This window comes from Amphiprion ocellaris, chromosome 7, assembly GCF_022539595.1.
Source record: "Amphiprion ocellaris isolate individual 3 ecotype Okinawa chromosome 7, ASM2253959v1, whole genome shotgun sequence".
NCBI classification, from domain to species: Eukaryota; Metazoa; Chordata; class Actinopteri; family Pomacentridae; genus Amphiprion; species Amphiprion ocellaris.
Genome location: NC_072772.1, coordinates 35,651,378 through 35,674,251, shown reverse-complemented (window position 1 = coordinate 35,674,251; position 22,874 = coordinate 35,651,378). Strand labels below are relative to the sequence as shown.

General features: G+C 38.0%; 1 protein-coding gene across 7 annotated transcripts in view; it reads right to left on the bottom strand.

The window, feature by feature from the left end:
* Positions 1 to 22,040, bottom strand: part of LOC111586965 (latent-transforming growth factor beta-binding protein 4) — an 84,687-nt gene extending 62,647 nt beyond the window's left edge. For all 7 annotated transcript variants that reach the window (XM_055012000.1, XM_055012002.1, XM_055012001.1 and 4 more), the window contains exons 1-4: positions 21,778 to 22,040; positions 15,279 to 15,349; positions 4,702 to 5,299; positions 369 to 595 (exon numbers count right to left, since the gene is read on the bottom strand). In XM_055012000.1, coding sequence (XP_054867975.1) covers positions 369 to 595; positions 4,702 to 5,299; positions 15,279 to 15,349; positions 21,778 to 21,986 — 1,105 coding nt within the window. In that variant the 5' untranslated portion in view covers positions 21,987 to 22,040. The remainder of the gene's footprint in view (positions 1 to 368; positions 596 to 4,701; positions 5,300 to 15,278; positions 15,350 to 21,777) is intronic.
* Between the last annotated feature and the right edge of the window lie 834 nt (positions 22,041 to 22,874).

Below are 22,874 nucleotides of genomic sequence, written 5' to 3'. Positions count from 1 at the left end.
TGTAGTTAGCAGTTTCTTTATGCCTTTAGCTGTGTAGTGAGTTTCTTTCTATGATTTTAGCTACATATTGCACTTCTTTCTACAGCTTTATCGCCATCAGCTGAACACAGCAAACATATACGCGGAGGTCTAGTCACAGAGGAAAGGTGTAAAGTTATTAAGTCATAATTAAACTACATTAATGATAAAAGCTACTCAGTAATGATTCAACTTAGTATGTCATTGTTTCAAATTTTTATCTTAAATTCTCGTCTTTTCCTCAAAGACACATTGGAAACAAGGTGGTCTTAGAATCACAGTGGTCCTGTATTTGAGCCAACACAGTTTATGGTTCATAAATTGTGTTATTGTGCGTCACATGAACTCACCTGTGGGAGCAGTGAAGTGGACGGTGTCCTGGCCCTTCTGGGTGTGGAAAGTCTTCAGGCTGGTTTTTACTGAAGAAGATGATGAAGACGAGTTGGAAGAGGAAGTCACAGTGTTCAGTTTCTTCTTCTCCTTCTCAATGTGCTTCATTAGCAGGGTGGCCATCTTGTCTCCTTTTCCTCCCCGGGACACAGTTTTCCTCAGCAGCATCGCCTGGGCCTCCCTCAGACTATAACACACACAAAAACATACATCATACACGCAAAATACAACAAACTGACTACATATCCTTACAAATACAACACAGACTACATATATACTAAAATATACATGTTGAAATACATAATACATCAAAATATGTCACAGAAATACAGCATGTACACACAACAACAGTAAAACATGATTTAAGCCAATAAAGTCCAACTTTTTTAGCTTTTTAGAAATGAACATAAGAGCAAAACTGGCTGAAAAAAAGAATCAAACCATGTCCTCTGAAGCTATCTGAGTTTAGTTGTGTAGTTAGCTTCTCTGAGTGACTTTAGCTGCATGGTTAGCTTATTTCTGTGACTTTAGCTGTATTGTTAGCTTCGTTCTGTGACTTTACCTATTCTGTTTACTTTGTTCTCTGACTTTTGCTATATCATTAGCTTCTTTCTGTACCATGAGCTTCTTTCTGTATCATTAGCTTTTATGATTAGCATCTTTCTATGACTTTAGCTGTGCAGTTAGCTTATTTCTGTGACTTTGGCTATGTTGTTAGCTTCTTTCTATGACTTTAGCTATTCTGTTTACATCTTTCTCTAACTTTTGCTATATCATTAGCTTCTTTACGTATTGTGAGCTTCTTTCTGTGTCGTTAGCTCGATGATTACAGTCTTTCTTTGACTTTAGCTGCATAGTTAGCTTCCATGATTTTAGCTGCATAGTTAGCTTATTTCTGTGACTTTAGTTTTTTCGTTTGCTTCTTTCTGTGACTTTAGCTATACCATCAGCTTCTTTCTATGAATTTACCTGTATTGTTAGCTTCTTTCTGTATCTTTAGCGAGATGATTAGGGTCTTTCTGTGACTTTAGCTGCATAGTTAGCTTATTTCTATGACTTTAGATGCATAGTTAGCTTATTTCTGTGACTTTAGCTCTTTCTACTACATCAGTTGTATCGTTACCTTTTTTCTATGACTTTAGTTGTATCATTACCTTACTTTTCTGAATTTTTGCTGTTGTAGTTTCGTTAGCTTCTTTCTGCGTCATAAGCTGCATCGTTAGCATCTTTCTGTGACTTTAGCTGTATCATTAGCTCCTTTTTGTGACTAGCTCTATCATTAACTTCTTTCTGTGTCGTTAGCTTCTTTCTGTGACTAGCTGTATGATAAGCTTCTTTATGTGATTTCAACAAATTAGTTTGCTCCTTTTATGACTTTAGCTTCTTAATTACCTTACTTCTATGACCTTAGCTGTGTACTTCGTTGCCTTTCTATGATTTTAGCTGTATTGTTAGCTTCCATGATTTGATCTGGGTAGTTCACAGTCCTGCTATGATTTTAGTTGACTTTAGCAGCGTAGTTATCGTACTTTCTTTGCCTTTAGCTATGTAGTTAGCTTTCTTTCTATGGCTTTAGCTGTGTAGTTAGCGTCTGTCTATGATTATAGCTGGGCTGTTAGCCGTTTTGCTATGATTTTAGTTGAACTGATAGCTTCTTTCTATGACTTAGCTGCACAGTTACCTTACTTTTTTGCCTTTAGCTATGCAGTTAGCTCTCTTTCTATGGTTTTAGCAGCATAGTTAGCTTCTTTCTACAACTTAATTGCGTACTGAGCTTCCCTTTATGACAGTAGCTACATAATTAGCTTCTTTCTATAAGTTTTTAGCCATGTGGTTTGTGGTGTTTTTATAGCTGGGAGTGTAGAAAGTGCAGTGTTTTAATTTATAGCTCTGTTTTCCAGCAAATTCAAAAAACAGTTTTCACAGAAATCAAACATTTGTCATAATTTTAGACAGCGAAACAGATGTCAGAAAGTCAGATAAAGATTGTAACTCAGTTTTGACAAGGCATGTAGTGCTACGTTTTGCCTTTGTAGGGGATGAAACTGTCTGAAATAATGATTTAAAATGGCCTCGGACAGCGTGATGAAAAGCAGCAGCAGAGAGAACAAACAGCAGATTAATCTGCTGGAGTCCAGAGCTGATAACCAACACTCATTCACAGAGACGCCCTGCAGTCTGATGCAAGTTTATTTTTCATTCCTGTTGTGTGTCTCAACTCACATGTTACAGCTGCTGCTTTTGTGAGCAGATATTCGCTTTTATGGGCCACACAAAGTGGACAGAGCAGATAAAACCAACAGTCTGTGGGAGGCTGCAGTGGATTTATGGCTGGACAAAGATTTGAACAGCATTTTCCAGCGTTCAGCTTTAAAATTTCACATCAGGCGTTAATGGATTTTACAGGCGCAAGCTGTTTAGAAGAAAAAGTGAATCATTTGAGTCAGTGGCTGTAAATACTACTTAATGCTCGTAATGTTTCTAAGAGTTCTGCACTAAATAAAGCACAACTAATAAAACACCTGGATTCTGAGCTGCAGCACTCAGACTCCAGAATCTGATCTTCCATCTTCCCACAGTCCATCCTGACCTGGGCTATGACCTCTGACCTCTGGGTCATGTTGACTATTTAAATCTGGTTTCACACCAGTAGAGATCTCAAAGATTTAAATCCTCCTCATTCTGCTCATTTCTCAGAGCAAAAATCTGGTATTTTCCTCTTGTGCTTAAAGGTCACAAATGTTTTTATCATGTCAGGACTGTGATTTACAAAGTACAGAGTTTAAAACTAAAAAAATGCTCCACGGCTGCCAGGTTGAAAGCCGATGTTCGGAGGAAAAGGAGGAGGAAGAATAAAGTTCTGCAGTTTGTAGTTGACACGGCGTTTGATCAGGTGAAGAGCTCCATCTGCTGACTGAACACACAACTGATCAGCATGAACAAGAAACACCAAGTGATGTGAAGGAGAGAAGAACAAGAGATGTGGAGGAAGAAGAAGAAGACGAAGATGAAGAAGACAACGAAGAAGTAGATGAAGAAGAAGTAGAAGATGAAGAAGACGCCAAAGAAGATGACCAAGATGACAAAGAAGACAAAGAAGAAGACGTAGAAGATGAAGATGAAGAGGAAGAAGACAAACAAGAAGAAAAAGAAGCAAGAGAGAGGACAAGGAGAGAAAACAAGATGAGGAGACAAGGAGAATAAAAGAGACGATAAGAAGATATAGAAAGGACAAGGGAATATGAAACATGGACAGAAAACAAGGAGGTGAGGAGATAAAGAGACTAAAAAAACTGACAAACCAAGAAAAAAAGGAGGTGGGAGGAAAGAGACAAAACAAGAAAAATGACGAATCAAGGAGGGTAAACGAGGAGATGAGGAGACAAGGACAGAAGACAAGAAGAATAAACAACAACATGAAGAGATGAGTAAAGTAAAGGACAAGATAAGGAGACATAGAAAGGAAAAGGGAATGTGAGAGAAAAGGAGACAAGAATGGGACATAGGAGATAAGAAGAGTAAACAAGGAGATGAGGAGAGGAATGAAGGACCTGAAGACACAAGAGGAAAAAACAAGAAAGTAAGAAGAACTAAAAAGAGTAAACAAGGAGACAAACAAGGAGAATAAAAAAGGTGATATAGTGACTAGGAAAGTAAACAAAAAAATTAGGAGACAAAAAAAGAAGGTGAGATAAGGAGAGAAAACAAGGAGGTGAGACAATGTGAGGAAAGGAAAGGATGAGACTAAAGGACAAAGTGGGACAAGAAGGAGGCAAGGAAAGAAAACAAGGAAATGAAGAGACAAGGGGATGAAAAAAGAAGTTGAGGAGACAAGGAGAGATGGTAAGTGTCAAAGAGAAGACACAAGAAGAGAAAACATGGAGATCAGAAAACCAGGAGAGATGAGGAGACAAGGACAGGAAACAAGAAGTTGAGGAGACGAGGAGATGACACCAGGAAATGAGGTGATCTGGAAGGTAAACAAGGAGGTGAGGTTACAAGGAAAGTAAGCAAATATATGAGGAAACAAACTGAGAACACATGGAGATAAACAAGAACAGGTTGTAAAGAGGAGTAACCAGAAAGTGAGGTGATAAAGAAAGTAAACAAGATGAGACATTCAAGGACAGGAAATGAGGAAACAAAAACAAAATGACTTAATAAGGACGCAAGGAGAGAAAACAGGGAACCTAGAAGACATATTAGAGGAGATGAGGAAACAATGAAATAAAAAAAGAAGTTGAGACGAGGAGACGACACCAGAAGTTGAGGATTCGTCCTGTTTTTTGTTACCTCAGTTTCTGCCTCTTTGCTCCTCTTATCTTCACATCCTCCTCCTCCTTCTTCTTCTTCTTCTCCTCTTCTGTTCTTCCTTCCTTCTTGTCCCCCATCAGTTCTGAACCAGAATCCACCTCCAGGATTTTAAAATCATGTGGTCTCCTGACATCTGCTTTAGATCCAGAATGAGACTCCAGAGCTTTAGACAGTGTTAAAGGTTCCTCTGGATCTGGATCCAGTCTGACCAGACCTCCACCTTTCAGGGAGGCCTGGTTCTCCTCCTGCACCAGAAACCGCTTGGTGAGGCCTCCTCGGTCCTCAGTTTTGGGTTTGTGGACCTCTTCGTCGGCCCGAGCAGGAGACAGGTCCAGGTCTGGAGGTCCAGGTTTATCTCCAGAGGAGGCAGTGGTGGTCCTCTGGGGGGTCTGGGTTGGGTCTGGAGGGCCGAGATGGACCGAAACCTCAGCGGGGTGGATGGACGTCGGTGGGCGTCCGGAAACAGAAAGCGTCACTATGGAGAACTGGCAACGGTAACCGTGGAAACCTCGTCTGCACACACAGATGTTGGACTGTCGACACAAAGCTCCGTTATGGCAGGAAGGAGAACATCTGGCTGCAGGAAGAAGAACAAGAAGAAGAACGTTAATGGAACAGGCTGAGCTCTATGAGTTCCTAAGTTCTTCTTCTGTGGTGGTTTGGGCTGAAACTAAGAAGAAACAGAAGGAAGTAGAGTTGGTTTTAGTGTTGTCCAGCAGGGGGCAGCACAGACCTGCTAATACTGAACACCAACAGAACCAGAATCTGATTCACCGTCACGCAAGTTTTCACATTTACAAATTGTTTTTATTTACAAAAGTAAACAACAACGAGTAGAAATAAACAGAGAACGACTAAAGATTTTATCTATTTTAATTATTTATATTATATTGACCATTATTTAAAGTTGAAAATCAATGAGGAGAGAAAACTTCTAAGGGGAGTGAAAACTTTTTTATAGTATGTGCTCAGTGTCAAACAGAAATAACTTAATTTTATTCACTTAAGTGTTCACTTGGAGCAGCCGACTCGTGAGTTCATGAGTCGTTCAAATTTGGCTTTTTGTTTCGTCGACACTTTGTCTCGCAAGCTAGCAACTGGCGTCATCTTAAACGTCCAGTTGTGCGTTTTTAATTGGTATGAGCTACACTTCACTGCAATAAATACGTTGAGAACAATTCAACCAACAAGAAAGAAAGTGAATTTAGATGCAAAGTACATACACTGAATACATATTTATACACTCACCGGCCGCTTTATTAGGTACACCTGTTCCATTGCTTGTTAACACAAATATCTAATCAACCAATCACATGGCTGCATTTAGACATATAGACGTGGTCAAGACAACCTGCTGTTCAAGTTCAAACCAAGCATCAGAAAGGGGAAGAAAGAGGATTTAAGTGGCTTTGAGCATGGCATGGGTGTCGCTCTGGGTATTTCAGAGGTCAGAGGAGAAGGTTCAGATTGGTTGGAGATGATAGAAAGGCAGCAGTAACTCAAATAACCACTGGCTACAAGCAAGGAATGCAGAATACCATCTCTGAACCACAACAACCTGGAAGAAGATGTTTAACAGCAGCAGAAGACCCCACCGGGTTCCACTCCTGTCAGCTAAGAACAGAAAACTGAGGCTACGATTCACACAGACTCACCAAAACTGGACAATAGAAGATTGGAAAAACGTTGCCTGGTCTGATGAGTCTCTATTTCAGATGTAACATTCAGATGGTCAGAATTTGACGTAAACAACACGAAAGTGTGGAACCATAAAACCAGTAAAGGTAGACAAATAAACAACAAAAAGAGATCGAAAATGACAAAAAAAATTAGACAAAAAATAACAAAGATTGAAAATGAGACAAAACATAATAGACTGAAAATGACAAAAAAAATGACACAAAACAACAAAAAGAGATTGAAAATGACAAAAAAAGACAAAAAACAACAAAAAGACTGAAAATGACAAAAATGAGACAAAAACAACAAAGAGATTGAACCTGACCAAACAAATTAGACAAAAACAACATGAAGCATGGATCCATCCTTCTTGTATCAACAGTTCCGGCTGCTGGTGGTGTAATGGTTTAATGATGGGTGTTACGGTGTAGTGGTTTAATGGTGTGGAGGATATTTTCTTAGTACCACCTGATCCTGGTTTCAACTTCACAACCTACCTGAGCGCTGTTTCTAACCATGTCCATCCCTTTATGACCACAGTGGACCATCTTCTGATGCTACTTCCAGCAGGATAATGCTCCATGGCACAAAGCTCAGATCATCTCAAACTGACATTGAGTTCTCTGTACTCCAACGACCTCCACAGTCACCAGATCTCCATCCAGTAGAACCTTTAGGATGTGGTGGAATGGCAGATTGGATTCATGGATGTTCGGCTGACTAATCTGCAAATCTCATGTCAATTTGGACCAAAGTCTCTGAGGAACGTTTCCAACACCTTGTTGAAAGTATGACACCAAGAATTAAGGTAGTTCTGAAGGCAAAAGGGGTCCAGCCTTTACTTTTTTCTACCTTAACCTCTATGTAATGTTGAAAATCAATGAGGAGGGAAAACTTCCAAGGGGGTGGAAACTTTTTATAGTTTGAGCTCAGTGTCAAACAGAAATAACTATACTTTTATTCACTTATTGTTCACTTGGAGCAGCTGACTGAGTTCATGAATAGTTCAAATTTGACTTTTTTTTCCCCCTCGCCGACATCGTAAACGTCCAGTTGTGTGTTTTTATTTGACATGAGCTACACCTCGCTGCAATAAATACTTGGAGAACAACTGAACCAACTAGAATGTGAATCTGGATGCAGAGTAAATACGCTGGATCTACACTGGAGGTCAAAAGTTTGGAAGCAAGATCAAAAAAAGATCAGTTTCATTGGTGCAACAAAATAAAGATGATTATTATATGAAGAGTCACTCATCAGAATAGAGTTTTACTATAATTATTAGATATTTGTACTCTTGTTTCTTTACACAGCTGTTGCTTTCTGTGGTAGTTTTAGAGATATAGTTGGGGTTTATTGGGATTTTAGTCTGTAAACTCTCAAAAGCCAAAGAGCTAAAGTGAATAATTCAAACTGTGATTTGTTTTTTTTTTACTTTACCACTGAAGTTGTGACTCTTGTAAATCTTCAGAACTCTAAAACTAAACCCTTCTTTTCTTTTTGTCTGATAACTTTTATGTATATCTAAAGGTAAATGGTGCCTATCACTGAAAGCAAAGTCAGATCACGCAGTGAAAACATCTGAAAACCCAAAGAATTCATACTGGTGTTTAAGAAAGACATTGAAAACAGAAACTTGAAGTTGCTTCCAAAGTTGTGGCCCATAGTGGATGAAGACATTTTCTATGAGCGTGTCAAACATTGAGTTGACAAATATTCATAGTAACTCAGTAATAAATACGTTTTCTGACATCATTTCTGCAGTTTTCCCTCTCAGCAGAACAAACATTTGACTCGCTTTACTTTCTGGTTTGAGGCTCAAAAATCCCAGAAGCTCTTTTCTTACTTCCTGAAACAAACTAATCTGCATTTTCTTTGTGGGTCTTTTTCAAACCGTCCAACAGAAGCGCACACGGACGGGCCGATTCGACGTCTTTCTGTCCGTTTGTTTGTGAGCTTCCACACTGAAAACCCTTGGAGGACAATGTGACCAAACAGAGCAGCTTTAATGGCCTCTGAGCCTCAGACTGAGCCAAGAGGAAACGACGGCCTTCGCATTATTGTGTAGATCTACATGTGTGTAAGCCTCCAGACGGGAGGATAAATCGGTTTCCATTCACGAGTTTCTGCGTCACACTTCGAGCCTTTTAATCCCAACCTGAAAGAAACCATTTGAATCCGAGCACCTCCTGCTAGTTAGATCCAATTACTACTAATCAGCAGCAAGTATGTTATAGAGGGGAAAGACCTGAACATAAACACCAAAAACTGATCAAATCCAACATTTACAGGCCTCCAGATCAACTTTTCCACTAATAACACATAATTTAATGGCAGCTCCTCATCATTTTTCCTGATAAAACACTTTAATCCACCTCACATGAAATCATCTTCACATATCTCAGTGTAGCATTGGTGTAAAGATTCATAGTAACGTCAGATTTGTAATTTCTAATCACAAAATATATTGATTTTGTCGCCATCTGAACCTGGAGGTCTTCAAATATCACTTCTACAAACAGAGCACAGGCTAAACTGCTCATTTGCTGAAAATCTGCTCATCAAAAGACACTAAAATGTACCGTAGTTCCCTAAACATCTCACATGCAGGCTAAGCTACATGCTAACCAAGCAGCTACTCAGACACAAGACCAAAAACTACCTTCAAAAGAGCAAATTAAAATATTTTAATATCAGATTTACCCAAACTGAAACCAAGTGATCCTTCCTACATGGATTATTCTCTTTGTGCAGAGTTTAATACGAGCAGAGTGCGCTGAAAACATCAATACCGAAACCAAAATCAGGATTGTAATTGGTTTTCCATTAATTTTTTAGCAATACTACTGCGTTTTACTGCAGAATTGTAATTTCTACTCCAGAAAATATAATGATTTTGTTGCCAATCTTTACCTGGAGGTCCTTAAATATCACTTCTACAAACAGAGCACAGGCTAAACTCCTGATTTGCTGAAAATCTGCTCATCAAAAGACACTAAAATGTACCGTAGTTCCCTAAACATCTCACATGCAGGCTAAGCTACATGCTAATCAGGCAGTTACTCAGACATGAGACCAAAAACTACCTTCAAAAGAGTAAATTAAAGCATTTTAATGTCAGATTTATCCAAATTAAAACCAAATGATCCTTCCTACATGGATTATTCTCTTTGTGCAGAGTTTAATACGAGCAGAACGCACCGTAAACATCAATACCGAAACCAAAATCAGGATTATGGTCAGTTTTTGTTTAATTTTGCAGCACTTCTACTGCGTTTAGCTTGAGAGTTATTATTTGGTTTCACTGTAGGCGAACAACATCTGTAGAAACATAATTTACTTCCATAAAAACACAACAATTCTGGAGAATCTGAAAAGCCTGTGGTTAATATTGTTCCGTACTGCAATGATGCTATAACCTGCAATAAATACGTAAATATTAAAGTGTTTTTCTGCTTTAAAATACACAAGTCTTGATTAAACTCTAAACACTGAATGTATTAAATCATGCACATGAAACTAAATATTGACTTAAATATTCAAAATTGATCCTAAAAAAAGTTGTTTTTTAGGTTTTCTAGGAGTTCGTGCAACAAGTGACATTTATTAACCAAGTTTTAATGAAACAAGAAAGAATAAACCCAGATATTCAAGCAAACGCTGACTAAAGCTGCAGCATAAAGTGTTAATCTTTAAATTGCACTAAATTTAGCACCTGTTTTCTACAGATGTAGACCTGAAATACAAGCATAGAAAAGATATAATCTATATGATTAACAGAATTTATCCACCGTTTCTGATTAGCAGCTAATTTACAAAACAACACAGACCGAACCAAAGAAGAAAAACAAAAACAAAACATTAACTGCAACCATAAAACTCAGAACTCAGGAATACCAATCCATAACTGATAATCGGATCAATAATTGGAACTGATAATGTTGGAGAACAGGAAAACTTTAGGATATAGTTTTAGGGTTTATAAATGTAAAAACTGTGTTCGTGTCCTTTAATTAGCCGGTTAGCTCTGGATGCTAACGTCTGTTTAGCAGAAACTAGAAGCTGCTTCTTGTTTTACTGAATGTGTTCCGTGACAGAAAGCGGAAGTGAGCGGCTCTGCAGGTGATTATATAACCCACGCTGTAAATCCATCCAGCTGCTGATCGGATCATAAATCAGCTTTGTGTCGACTCAGGCGTCTGAAGGAAACTCACACTTTCATGCATCTCAGACACCAGAAACACCTGAACTACATCAGCTCACATCTGTACGGAGTCAGAAGCTGGATGGACGGATGGATGGAGGCTACCTGCAGCTGTAGGACATGAGAACAGGATAAAAACTGGTATGAAGCCAGTTTAAAACCATGTCCAAAACTAGTTTAAAACAAAGTCTAAAAACAGGCCCAAAAAGACGTCAAGAACTATCAAAAATTTATTCTAAACCAAGACTGAAATCAGTTTCTATCAAAGTTCAAACAATGAACAATCCCAGCTTGAATTTCCCTTGGGATTAATAAAGTATCCATCCATCCACCCATCCTTCCATCCATCCATCCACCCATCCTTCAATCCATCCATCCACCCACCCACCCATCCATCCATCCACCCATCCATCCATCCACCCATCCATCCACCAATCCATCTATCAATCCATCCACCAATCCATCCATCAATCCATCCACCAATCCATCCATCCATCAATCCATCAGCCATCCATCAATCCATCCATCAATTCATCCACCCATCCATCCATCCATCCACCAATCCATCCATCAATCCATCCATCAATCCATCCATCTATTCATCCACCCATCCATCCACCCATCAATCCATCCACCAATCCATCCATCAGCCCATCCATCAATCCACCCACCCACCCATCCATCCACCCATCCATCCATCAATCCATCCACCAATCCATCCATCTATTCATCCACCCATCCATCCACCCATCAATCCATCCACCAATCCATCCATCAGCCCATCCATCAATCCACCCATCCACCCACCCATCCATCCATCCATCCATCCATCCATCCATCCATCCATCCATCCATCCATCCATCCATCCATCCATAACAGAGACCATTCAGACCAGTCAGACCAGTCAGAAACCAGTCCACAATAAGGTCAGAGAAGCCTTTCCAAACGGTTTCTACCAGTTTGAAAGAGTCAAACATCTTCCACACATCTGTCCAGAAGCAGCAGCTGGATGATGTTTGATGTTTCTGCATCTGTCAGAGGCTCTCAGGGTTTCTGTTCGTATTTTGTTGAAGACACTTTAAAGTTGGTCAACTGATTAACAAACTGACTGACTTGAAGGTATTTTTTTTGGTTTTTCAAAATTTAAAGTTTGCCAGTTAAAGATCAAACAAACTGATCGATCAGAACTGATTCTAGAGCTGATCAATACACGTTCTGACACTTAAGACCAGTTATTTACACATAAACAACAACAAGGCTTTTCTAATAGAGAAAAAAGACTGACATTAAGAATTCATGCAACAGACGAGAGATTAATCAATCAGCCATCAAACTATTTCCACAATCGATTAACAGGTTTGATTGATTTTTTCTGCTAAAAGTAAATTCTATGAACCAGAATTCACTCAAAAAAATGTTCATTTTTAGACTTCACATCGCCAGGACCGGATTAATCTCAGTGTTTGAAGGCTTTAGAAGGATAAAATAGCAGAAAATGATTCATATATTCAGTCTTTTAGTGATTTTAGGTTTAATTTTAAATGTAAAATCATTTGAAATTAAAGCATTCAGGAGCAGATCTTCGTGTTCCTGATGTCCAGGTGAGTTTCACCGTTTCCTGTCAGAGGAACTTTATTATCTGCAGCATTTCACAACGACACAAGGATAAAAATAAGACAGATGTGCTGGAAATCTGCTCCCATTTAAGTCATGCTGGTCTGAATTACAGCCAGGACTGGAGCTGCTCAGATTCACTCATACGATCCCATTATTTATCAGTTTAATCACAAATCTGAAGTAGAACATCAACTCTGTGTTCTGGTTCTGAGGAGGATTTAGATTTAACACCTGAATTATTTTAACATTTTCAGTCGATCAAACACAAAAAAACAGGAAGTGGCATTGCATTATTCCGTTATAGAACGACTGTGAAGCTGAAAACTATAATTATTTTCTTTATTAACCAAACCTGCATCACTATTTATACTAAAATATTTAGTTTTTAAATGATCTCACTACATGTCGCTGCTTTTCATCACGTGGGAGTCATGCAGGTGTTTTTAAAGAATATCTGATTATTCATTTAGTTTGATAAATGATTGTTTGCTCTGAAAAATGTCAGAAATTGTTGAAAAATTCTGTTTTTATTCAATTGTCTTAGCCCTTGTGTCGTCCTGCGGGTCAAAATTGACCCGTTGTAAAGTTTAAAAATGTGGAAAAAAAGATATTTTCACAGTGAAACTTCTAATGTCCACATTTTCAACATTTTTGGGAAATTTTTGAATATTTTTTGGTGGAAAAAAATATGTTAAAAATGTTTCTTTAAGAACATTCACAAAAAAAAAATCAACCAAAATCCAGCAAATTTCACTGGATTTTGGTTGATTTTTATGTGGAATCACTTTAGATATTTTGGGGATTTTTTTGGGAAGATTTTTACTCATTTTTTGAAAATATTTACAAGAATTTTCTTGCCAAATTTGGGTGATTTTTTTTTTTTTTTTAAAAATAAAACTTTTAGGGAATTATTGGAATTTTCTTCCTGAAGGTTTTGCAAATTTTCAGAAATTTGGGGAATTTTTTTGCTGAATTTTTGGGATTTTTTTCAGACAAGGAAATAATATTTTTGGTGCCTGTAAATGAAGACAACAGGAGGGTTAAATGCGTTTTTAAAATGTTGAGCTTCTATCTTCAAAAACTGTAAAAATATGAATATTTGAGAAGCTTAATGTCGCCTTTAATGCCAAAAAAATTCACATTTCTTATTAGAAAAAGCTCCTCGTGTCTCCAGGTGGGTGTTCAGGTGTTTATATTACTGCTGCTAGAACATGTTTACCTGCTCTAATGTACAAAAACACATTATTGTCCTCAGACTGCACATCGCTGCAGAAGTGAAACACTCAATTTTAGCTTTTATCTCGTTATAAAAAGCCCCATCAGCTCTGATTGGTCCAAACAAAAGCAGGTAACGTTGGTTAGTAACTAAACAAAAGACTTCAAATGAGATGTTTCAGGGGTACCGAACAGAGTTTGCTGTTTTCTTTGAGAGTTTTCAGAACTTTCACAGGCACATAGAGGCAGCTTTAGAACACTGAAGGGAAGAAGGAACCCATTCTCTTAGAATGTTTTAAAATGAATCTGAAAGTCGTGAAGCTGCAGACGGATGTAAATCAAGCAGGAAGTGAAGCTCATGCAGGTAAAACAGAGTCCAGGTGTTTGTCTGGATAGAAACAGATGTTCTGAAATTATAAATGATGTGAACTGAATCCCAGTGGTGCTGTTAGACCCGAACACTGAGACGATTTATTTAGGTTCCACACATGTAGAGTTTCAGGAATCCAAGTTCCACAACCGGAGAAGAAATTATCGATTAATCAGCTAAATGTCTCGTTGATTAAATGTTAGAAAACATTGAGCAAAACTCAGAATTCAAGTGATTGTGTGAAAATACTGAATCTATAATACTGAATACAATGCAAGAGGCAAAGAAAATAAGAAAATATTTCAATTAAAGAAGAAAAAATCTGTAATATTTCAGATTTTTGATGTTAAAAAATTACTTAAATAACTCATTGGTCAATAAAATTTTTGTTATTTTTTTATTTGAGCATTTAAAAAATATTACCGACATTTTCTATCATTAAAATTTTTTGGTTTCAGCACTTTATTTGACTTTGATTCCTTTCCTGTGGAGGTTTAACCCTCGTGTCGTCCTGCGGGTCAAAATTGACCCATTTTAAAGTTTCAAAATGTGGAAAAAAATATTTTTCACAGTGAAACTTCTGATGTCCACATTTTCAACATTTTTGTGAAATTTCAGAACATTTTTTGGAGGAAAAAAATGTTAAAAATGTTTCTTTAAGAACATTCACAAAAACTCATGTTCTTAAAGAATGTTCTTAATGTTCTTAAAGAAAATATCAGAAGTTTTACTGATATATATGGAATCACTTTAGATATTTTTAGGGTTTTTTGAGAAGATTTTTACTCATTTTTTGAAAATATTTACAAGAATTTTCTTGCCAAATTTGGGGGATTTTTTTTTTTTTTTTAATAAAAATTTTAAAGGAAACTTTTAAGGAATTATTGGAATTTTCTTCCTGAAGGTTTTGCAAATTTTCAGAAATTTGGGGAATTTTTTTAACTGAATTTTTGAATTTTTTCAGACAAGGAAGCAATATTTTTTTGGTGCCTGTAAATGAGAACATCAGGAGGGCTAAAGAAGAAAAAAAAGTAGAATATATTTTTATTGAGATATTTAGTGCACAGCAACAGAAAGCAAACAAACCAAAACATATTTCTATTTAAGAAGCTGGAGTCTGGTTATTTTTCATTATTTTTGGTTAATTTAACAGATCTGAATTTACATCTTGACAGCAGTAACTTTCACTTGGTGAATTTTTACATGTTCTATTTAAGCTGCAAATTTAAAAACATCAGCGTGTCATGAAAAAAGAACAATACTATTTTACTTGAATAGTTTTACATTGGAAACTGCTTCTTACATGGATTTTTAAGCAAGAATAAAACCCTAAAATACGACCAGACTTCCCTCTTAAACGTCCTCCAGTCGATCAAAAAGCCTCCTGAGTGTTTCTACCTTCACGTTTCTGGTGTTTCTAGTTTTTAAACCTGCAGTTTGATTGACAGCTGACGGAGGTTTGTACTCACGTTTGGTGCATCTCTTGGTTTTGGGCGACAGACTCCAGCCGACGCAGCATCCATCGCCACAAACACGAGGTCTGTAGGGAGAAAAACATCAGGAATTATCCAGCACCGGCCCTGGGAGAGAACATCAGGATGTTTGGAAACAAACTGCTGCTGGTTTGAAGCTGACTGAAAGCCCATCGGCCTTCTGGGAAAAGCAGCGACCTCACAGACGAACCTCCATCAAAGTGACGCACCGCCGCGACTTCACAGCCGAGTGCAACAGGAAGTGTGTCGGAAACGTGCTAATAGGTTCGTCTGGGAGCAAACAGCTGATCGACGTCGTCAGGAGACGTCTGGACCAGATTCAAACATCCACAGTCCAGATGGACAAGATGCTGCAAGACCAGTTTAAAACAGAGTCCTGAACCGAGTGAAAGACCAGTTTAAAACGAGTCCTAAACAAACTCCAAACCCAGTTCAAAACAAGTCTTAAACCGAGTCCAAAGCCGGTCTTAAAACCCAGAATGAAACCAGTTTAAAAACAAGTCCTAAACTGAGTCCAAAACCAGTTTAAAAAACAGTACAAAAACCAAGTCCTGAACCAATTTCAAAACTGGTTTCAAACAGTCAAAACCAAGCTTGAAACCAGTTCAAAACCAGTTTAAAACTAAATCCAAAACCAGGTCTAAAATGACGGCCAAAACAATCAAAAACCAAATCTTGAATCACTTTGAAACAGGCAAATAACAAGTTGTAAACCAAGTCCCAAACCATGATCAGAACAAGTTGAAGACACAGTCCAAAACCAGTTCAAAGCAGTCAAAAACCATGTCAAAAATACAGTCTAAACGGGTCCAAAACCAGTTTAAAACACAGTCCGAAACAAAGTTCAAGACCAGTTTCAAACTGTTAAAAACCAAACCTATATCAGGTTTAAAACCAAGTCCAAAGTCAGTTCATAACACCGGACAAAACCAGGATCTGATCCAGTTGACAACAGTCATAAACCAAGAACTAAACCAGGTCCAATCCAGGTCCAGGTTCACATCCAGATCTGTTTAAAACAAAGTCAAAAGCCAGTTCAAAAGCAGTTTAACTCTAGTTTGACAACTGTTCTAAACCAAGTTATAAACAAGTCCAGAACCAGTTTGAAACTGTCAAATACCAGGCCAGTATCAGGTTCAAAACCAGGAAAATCAGGATCAAATTCAATTTACAAAATTCAAAACCAAGTCCTAAACCAAGTCTGAATCCAAGTCCTATATCCTACATCTAAAGCAGTCAGTCCAAAATCAGTTTAAACCAGTCAAAAACCAATGTCAAAAATATAGTCTAGATAAGCCCAAAACCAATTTAAAATACAGTCCGAAACCAGGATCTAATCCAGTTGACAACAGTCATAAACCAAGCCCAAAACCAGTTTAAAACCAAGTATAGAACCACATTCAAAGCAGTTCGATTTAACTCTTATCTCAGTTGATCAGTTTAAATAAACGGAGCTGCAACGAGATGAACGTGATCAAATATCAAAGTAGATTCAGGTTTTGTGTCTTTGCAGCAGCTTAAAGTCAGAAGCATCATAACTTCCTGTTTTGTGTCTGAAACCATTAGAAAACTGCAGTCAGTCAGTTTGAAGCCTCCATGTCTTGGTTCTTTGACCCTCTTTCTTTCTTCAGACTGAACAACGTCTCCGTTAAACTGGTCTCCATGTGAAAGGACTCGGTGGAGTTTTGGGCTCCACAGTGTCGAAGCCGTTTGTTAACTGTAGCCGGCTGAGTCCGGAGGATTTAATCATTACTCACAGTGTCCTGGTCATATTGTGGCAGCAGAGGAGGCCCCAGCAGGACCAGGGCGTCCAAACACAGCTAGACATCAGCATTCACACAGACCGGCCGGTCCGGACCCGATTCCAGATCCACATCTCAGCAGAGACGCCTTCAGATCAACACATTCAGGCTGTCTGAGGCTAAAGGCGACCACCCAGAGGAAAAACTGAACGTTTCTGCAGGTTCAAACCTAATTTAACCCTGAAATACGACGAAGAACAACTTTTAAAACCTGACATATCTATACAATGTCTGTAGGAATCTGTGAAATTCTGTTAATTTTCAACTAAACTGATTAAAAGAACTGAACTCCAAGCAGCTGTTTCTGGATGTTTTGGTCTCATTTTTCCTCACTGTGGTTCACTTTTCACTGCAGTATAAAGTCCTGCAGCTCTATGGAAACAGAAAAAAACATGAAGTAGGGAAAACACAGTTAGAATGACTCTGTTCATCATCAGTAGAAAGATGTTTCACCATGCTGAATGTATCTCCAACAACTTGCTGCTCTGTTCACTGTTTCTGAGCCGAGCTGCATTTATTTTATTCATCCAGGAGGTTGGATTTCCCCCTTGATCTTAAATTGTCCAAAATGATTTGAAACTTGTCTAAACTGACTTTTAAATTGTCCAAAGTGACTCAAAAGTTTTCTGAAATAACTTGAAAGTTATCCAAAGGAGCAAAAAAATATCCAAAATTACTCAAAAACTGTCCAGAATTACTTGAAACTAGCTCAAAATGACTCTAAATTTGTACAAAATGCACATTTCTAAGCCACTGTGGACAATTTGGGTCATTTTAAACAAGTTTTTTGTCAATTTGGACAGGTTTTATTTCAGTTTTGAGTCTCTGCTCATCATCAGTACAAAGATGTTTCACCATGCTGAATGTATCTCCAACAACTTGCTGCTCTGTTCACTGTGTCTGAGCCATGCTGCATTTATTTTATTCATCCAGTAGGTTTGATTAGTTTAATGACTGTCATTTTTTCCTGTTTTTACAGTTTCTGGCTGATAAACAGAGCCATTCTGGTGCTTTTTAAAACATTTTCTGCTTTTCAGACCCACCAGTTTGGGGTTGATCAGGTTAAATCTCTCTGAAGCAGCACTTTAAAAGCAGCTTCGTTGTTCCACAGCTGCTCTCTGAAGCCTCCTTTTGCTTCCTACACTCTCAGACAGCCTCACCTTCAAACAAAAGTTCTGCTTTGGTGTTCAGACCAACACTGAGACCGTTGATTTCCACGCTGATGTTTTTATCTTCAGAGAGAAAATTTCGTCTCTGCAGAGGATTCAGCTGATCAGACAAGAAACAACAGAAATCAAGACAAAAGGACTGAAAGAACAAATCCATTAATTAGATGAAATGTTTGCTTTGACTCATCGTCTGGATGGAAAATAAACCTACTGCCAATGCTGCCACCACCATGCTTCACATCATGATGCTGCCACCTCCATGCTTCACATCATGATGCTGCCACCACCATGCTTCACATCATGATGCTGCCACCACCATGCTTCACATCATGATGCTGCCACCTCCATGCTTCACATCATGATGCTGCCACCTCCATGCTTCACATCATGATGCTGCCACCACCATGCTTCACATCATGATGCTGCCACCTCCATGCTTCACATCATGATGCTGCCACCTCCATGCTTCACATCATGATGCTGCCACCTCCATGCTTCACATCATGATGCTGCCACCACCATGCATTGCAGTGGAGATGGTGTGTTTGTGATGAAGTGCAGAGTTTGTTGTCCAGTCTGATGGACATACAGCTCCATCCTGGTCTCCTCAGACCAAAGAACCTTCTTCCAGGTGTCTTCAGAGTCTCCACATGTCTTCTGGTGAACTCTAGTCCAGATTTAATTGGAGCTTTTTCCAACAGAGTCTTTCTCTTTGTCTCCATAAAGCTTTGACCGGTGAAGAACAGACAACAGTTGTTGGATGAACAGTCTCTAACATCTCAGCTGCTGAAGCTGAAACTCCTTCAGAGGAGTCATAGTAGTCTTGGTGGCCTCCATCACTAGTCTCTTTCTTCTCTGTCTCTCAGTTTTTGAGGACTTCCTTCTCTAGTCAGATTTATTCATGTTCCATCTTCCTTCCATTTCTTAATGATGGATTTAACTGGACTCCCAGAGATCTTCAGGAACTTGGAAATGTTCTTGCATCGTCCTGACTGATGCTTTTCAACAACCTTTTCTCAGAGTTTCTTGGTTCTTTAGTCTTCATGGTGTAGTTCTGTCCAGGAGGACTGATCCACCAGAGACTGGACCTTCCAGATCCAGGAGTCTTTATGCTACAATCACTGACCTCAGACCATCTTTATTTTACCAACTGTTGACTTCTAGAACCAACTGGCTGCACCTGAGTTGAATTATTTGATGTTACTTTGTAGAAATCTGTTTTCACTTTTTAGTAAATTCTTCTCCAAAAAATTAACCAAACTGACAATGATTCAATGCTGAAAAGCAATAAACCTTCCAACAGGGGTGAATGCTTTTAATAGAAACTGTATCTGTCAGTGCAGAACCTTCAACATCTGGACTGTGGCGCCACAGACACTGAGAATATACGTTTAAAGGCAGCAACACTCTGAGTTCGGTTAATTTGTTCCACGTTTCAGTGAAAGTCTGTCAGGGTGAGGAGGGAAAAGTCAACAAGCTCTTTGGTCTTTTCAAACACGTTCATGCAAACAGGCCTGCTTTTCCTTCTTAAGTCTGCTGTTTACACACACTACACACACTACACACACTACACACACTACACACACTACACACACACTCTAAGCCCAATCAGTTCACAGGGTTTAGGATCAGACACACTGATCTAACCCCCTGTTTGTGTTGACTTTGCATCCATCACTTGACCGTCAGTCAGACTTGCACTTGAGGACACACACACACACAAACACAAAAACACACAAAAAGACAAAACTACCTCAATGAGACAAAACTAACGAGAACATGATGTGCAGAAACCCTTCAAATAACCACAAAACTTCACGAAAAGACACTAAACAACCTACAAAGAGACACAAAACCTCCACGAAAAGACCCAAAATAACCACAAAAGACCAAATCTCCACAAAAAGATGTGAAACAACCTAAAAAGGGACACAAAATGACCACAAAGAGACAAAACTAACAAGAAGATGATGCAAAAACACTTCAAATATGCACAAAACTTCACAAAAACATGCAAAACCTCCATGAAAAGAAACAAAACCTGCACAAAATAATGACAAAAAGACACAAAATCTTGAAGAAAAACAAAAAATAACCACAAAAAGATGCAAAACAACCACAGAGAGAAGTAAAACAACTATAAAAATACACTAAATAACCACAAAAAGACAAAACAACGACAGACAAAACAACGCTGCAAAGACAGACTAAATAATACATTAATGAGACAAAATTATAATGAGAAAGTGGTACAAGAACATTTCAAATATGCACAAAACATCACAAAAAGACACAAAACTTCCACAAAAAGATGCAAAACCTCCACAAAGACACAAAATAACACAAAAAGACATAAAATGTTGAAATAAAACAAAAATGATCACAAAAAGACAAATAATAACAACGAAGAGACACAAAACAACCTTAATGAGAAAACTAACGAGAAGGTGATGCAAGAACACTTCAAATATGCACATAAGCTCTACAAAAACACACAAAACAACCACAAAAAGACACAAAACTTCCACAATGAGACAAAACTAACAAGAAGGTTATGCAAGATACTTCAAATATGCACAAAACTTTCTGAACAGATGCTAAACAACCTACAAAAGAGACATAAAACCACCACAAAAAGATGCAAAGCAATCACAAAGCGACAAAACTAACTAGAAAATTATGCAAAAACACTTCAAATCTGCACAAAACTTTACGAAAAGAGACAAAACAACCACAAAGAGATGCAAAACAACCTAAAAAGCGATACAAAACCACCACAAAGAAACAAAACTAACAAGAAGGTGATGCAAAACACTTCAAATATGCACATAAGCTCTACAAAGACACAAAACAACCACAAAGAGATGCCAAATTAGCCCAGACAGACAAAAACAACAACAAAGGGTTGAAGCAGCTCAAAGAGATAAGAGAAAACAGAGAGAAAAATCCACCACAAAGTCACACAAAACTGTTTTAGAGACACACAACCATCAGGAGGAGATGCAGAGCCACCTCAAAGACACACTAAATAACCACAAACACACAAAATAACCACAAACAAATGCAAAAAAAAAAATCTCAAAGAAATGCAAAACCGCCTCAGAGACACAATGGGAACCACTTTGAAATAACCCCAAAGAGAAGCTAAATAACAACGAAAATATGCAAAAAAAAAACCCCACAAAAAACCTCTAAACCATCACAGAGACGTAAAACTGCTTCAGAAATGAAAAATCTAACCACAAAAACTAGCAAATAACAACAAAAAGACTCAGAATAACTTTAAAATGATGCAAAACCACTTTAAAAAGTTAAGTTCTAATGATTTTACATGTAATTTTACTGAGCTTATAACTTCTTTCTATTTATATTCATTTAATCGGAGGTTTTATATTTTTATATATTTTATTTTATATACATGTTAGTGACTTTTTCCTCAAATAAAATTGATTATATTAACCTCACAGCTCCAGAATTTTCCACCGGACTTCATAAAGTTCTCACCCGCTCAGAGCTGCTCTCCTCCGGCTGCTGCTCCTCACCTCTGCCGGCTGAATGCCCTCCAGCCGCGGAAGGCTCGTCGCTCTGCCGCCGCCGTCCCGGCCTCTCCGCCGGGGCCCGACGGGCTGCAGGGCTCCGTGTCCGTGCTGAGGAGGCTGCGGAGCGGCGGAGTGGAGGCTGAAGATCCAGAGGAGGAGCAGAGAGAACCGCATGTTGGGTCGAAGAGGAGCCGCCCAGTTAAAAAGGTGCAGCTCACATCTGCATCCACACTGACTCCCACGTCGGATTCAAGGCTTATATACTACAGCGGTCAGCCAATAGGAGCCGAGGAGAGCAGCGGGCAGCCAATCAGAGACCAGCAGCCAGGAAATTGGGCTGAAATTAAACTTCCCACATCAGCTTTCAAAACTTATTTTTACAGAATATTGAAAATGAACCCAAAAAACCTTAAATAATAAAAAATAAAATTCCTCTCATAAATAACAGAATTTAATAAAAAATTGAAGTTAAAAAATCATAATTTTAAGGTTTTTTTTGTACATTATTCAAACATAGTTCAGCTTTATATTCAGCTTTAACCAGTTCATTGTTCTTGAAATTAATGACTATTTTCACTGCTAATATAGAATTACTGCATCAATATTAGTAATAATTAATCGTAGGCTACCTGGATACACCTGCAGAGGTCATGATGTCACAGCTGGTCAGAGCCAATCATGTTTCAGTATCAGACCATAAACATTGACAACTGAATTTTTTAAAATTGAATTATGAATTCTGGACTTTTTGTCTCATTATTGAAGCGCATCATGTCAATGATTATCACTTTAATATTTTTTTTAAATTGACGTCTGCCAGTAATATAATATTTTTTTTAAATCTAATTTTAATTTTTGATGATGCAATTTTACAATTTATTTTAAAACTATTTTATATTATAATATAATAATAATAATAATAATAATATAATATATATTTTTTTAGATTTTTAGGTCACAAGTTTGAGAGTTTACCACATAATCTTATCTTTTTAGCATATTTTTTTATATAATTATTTAAAATAGTAAATCAGAATTATTAATTTCCTCTTTCTGGCATCT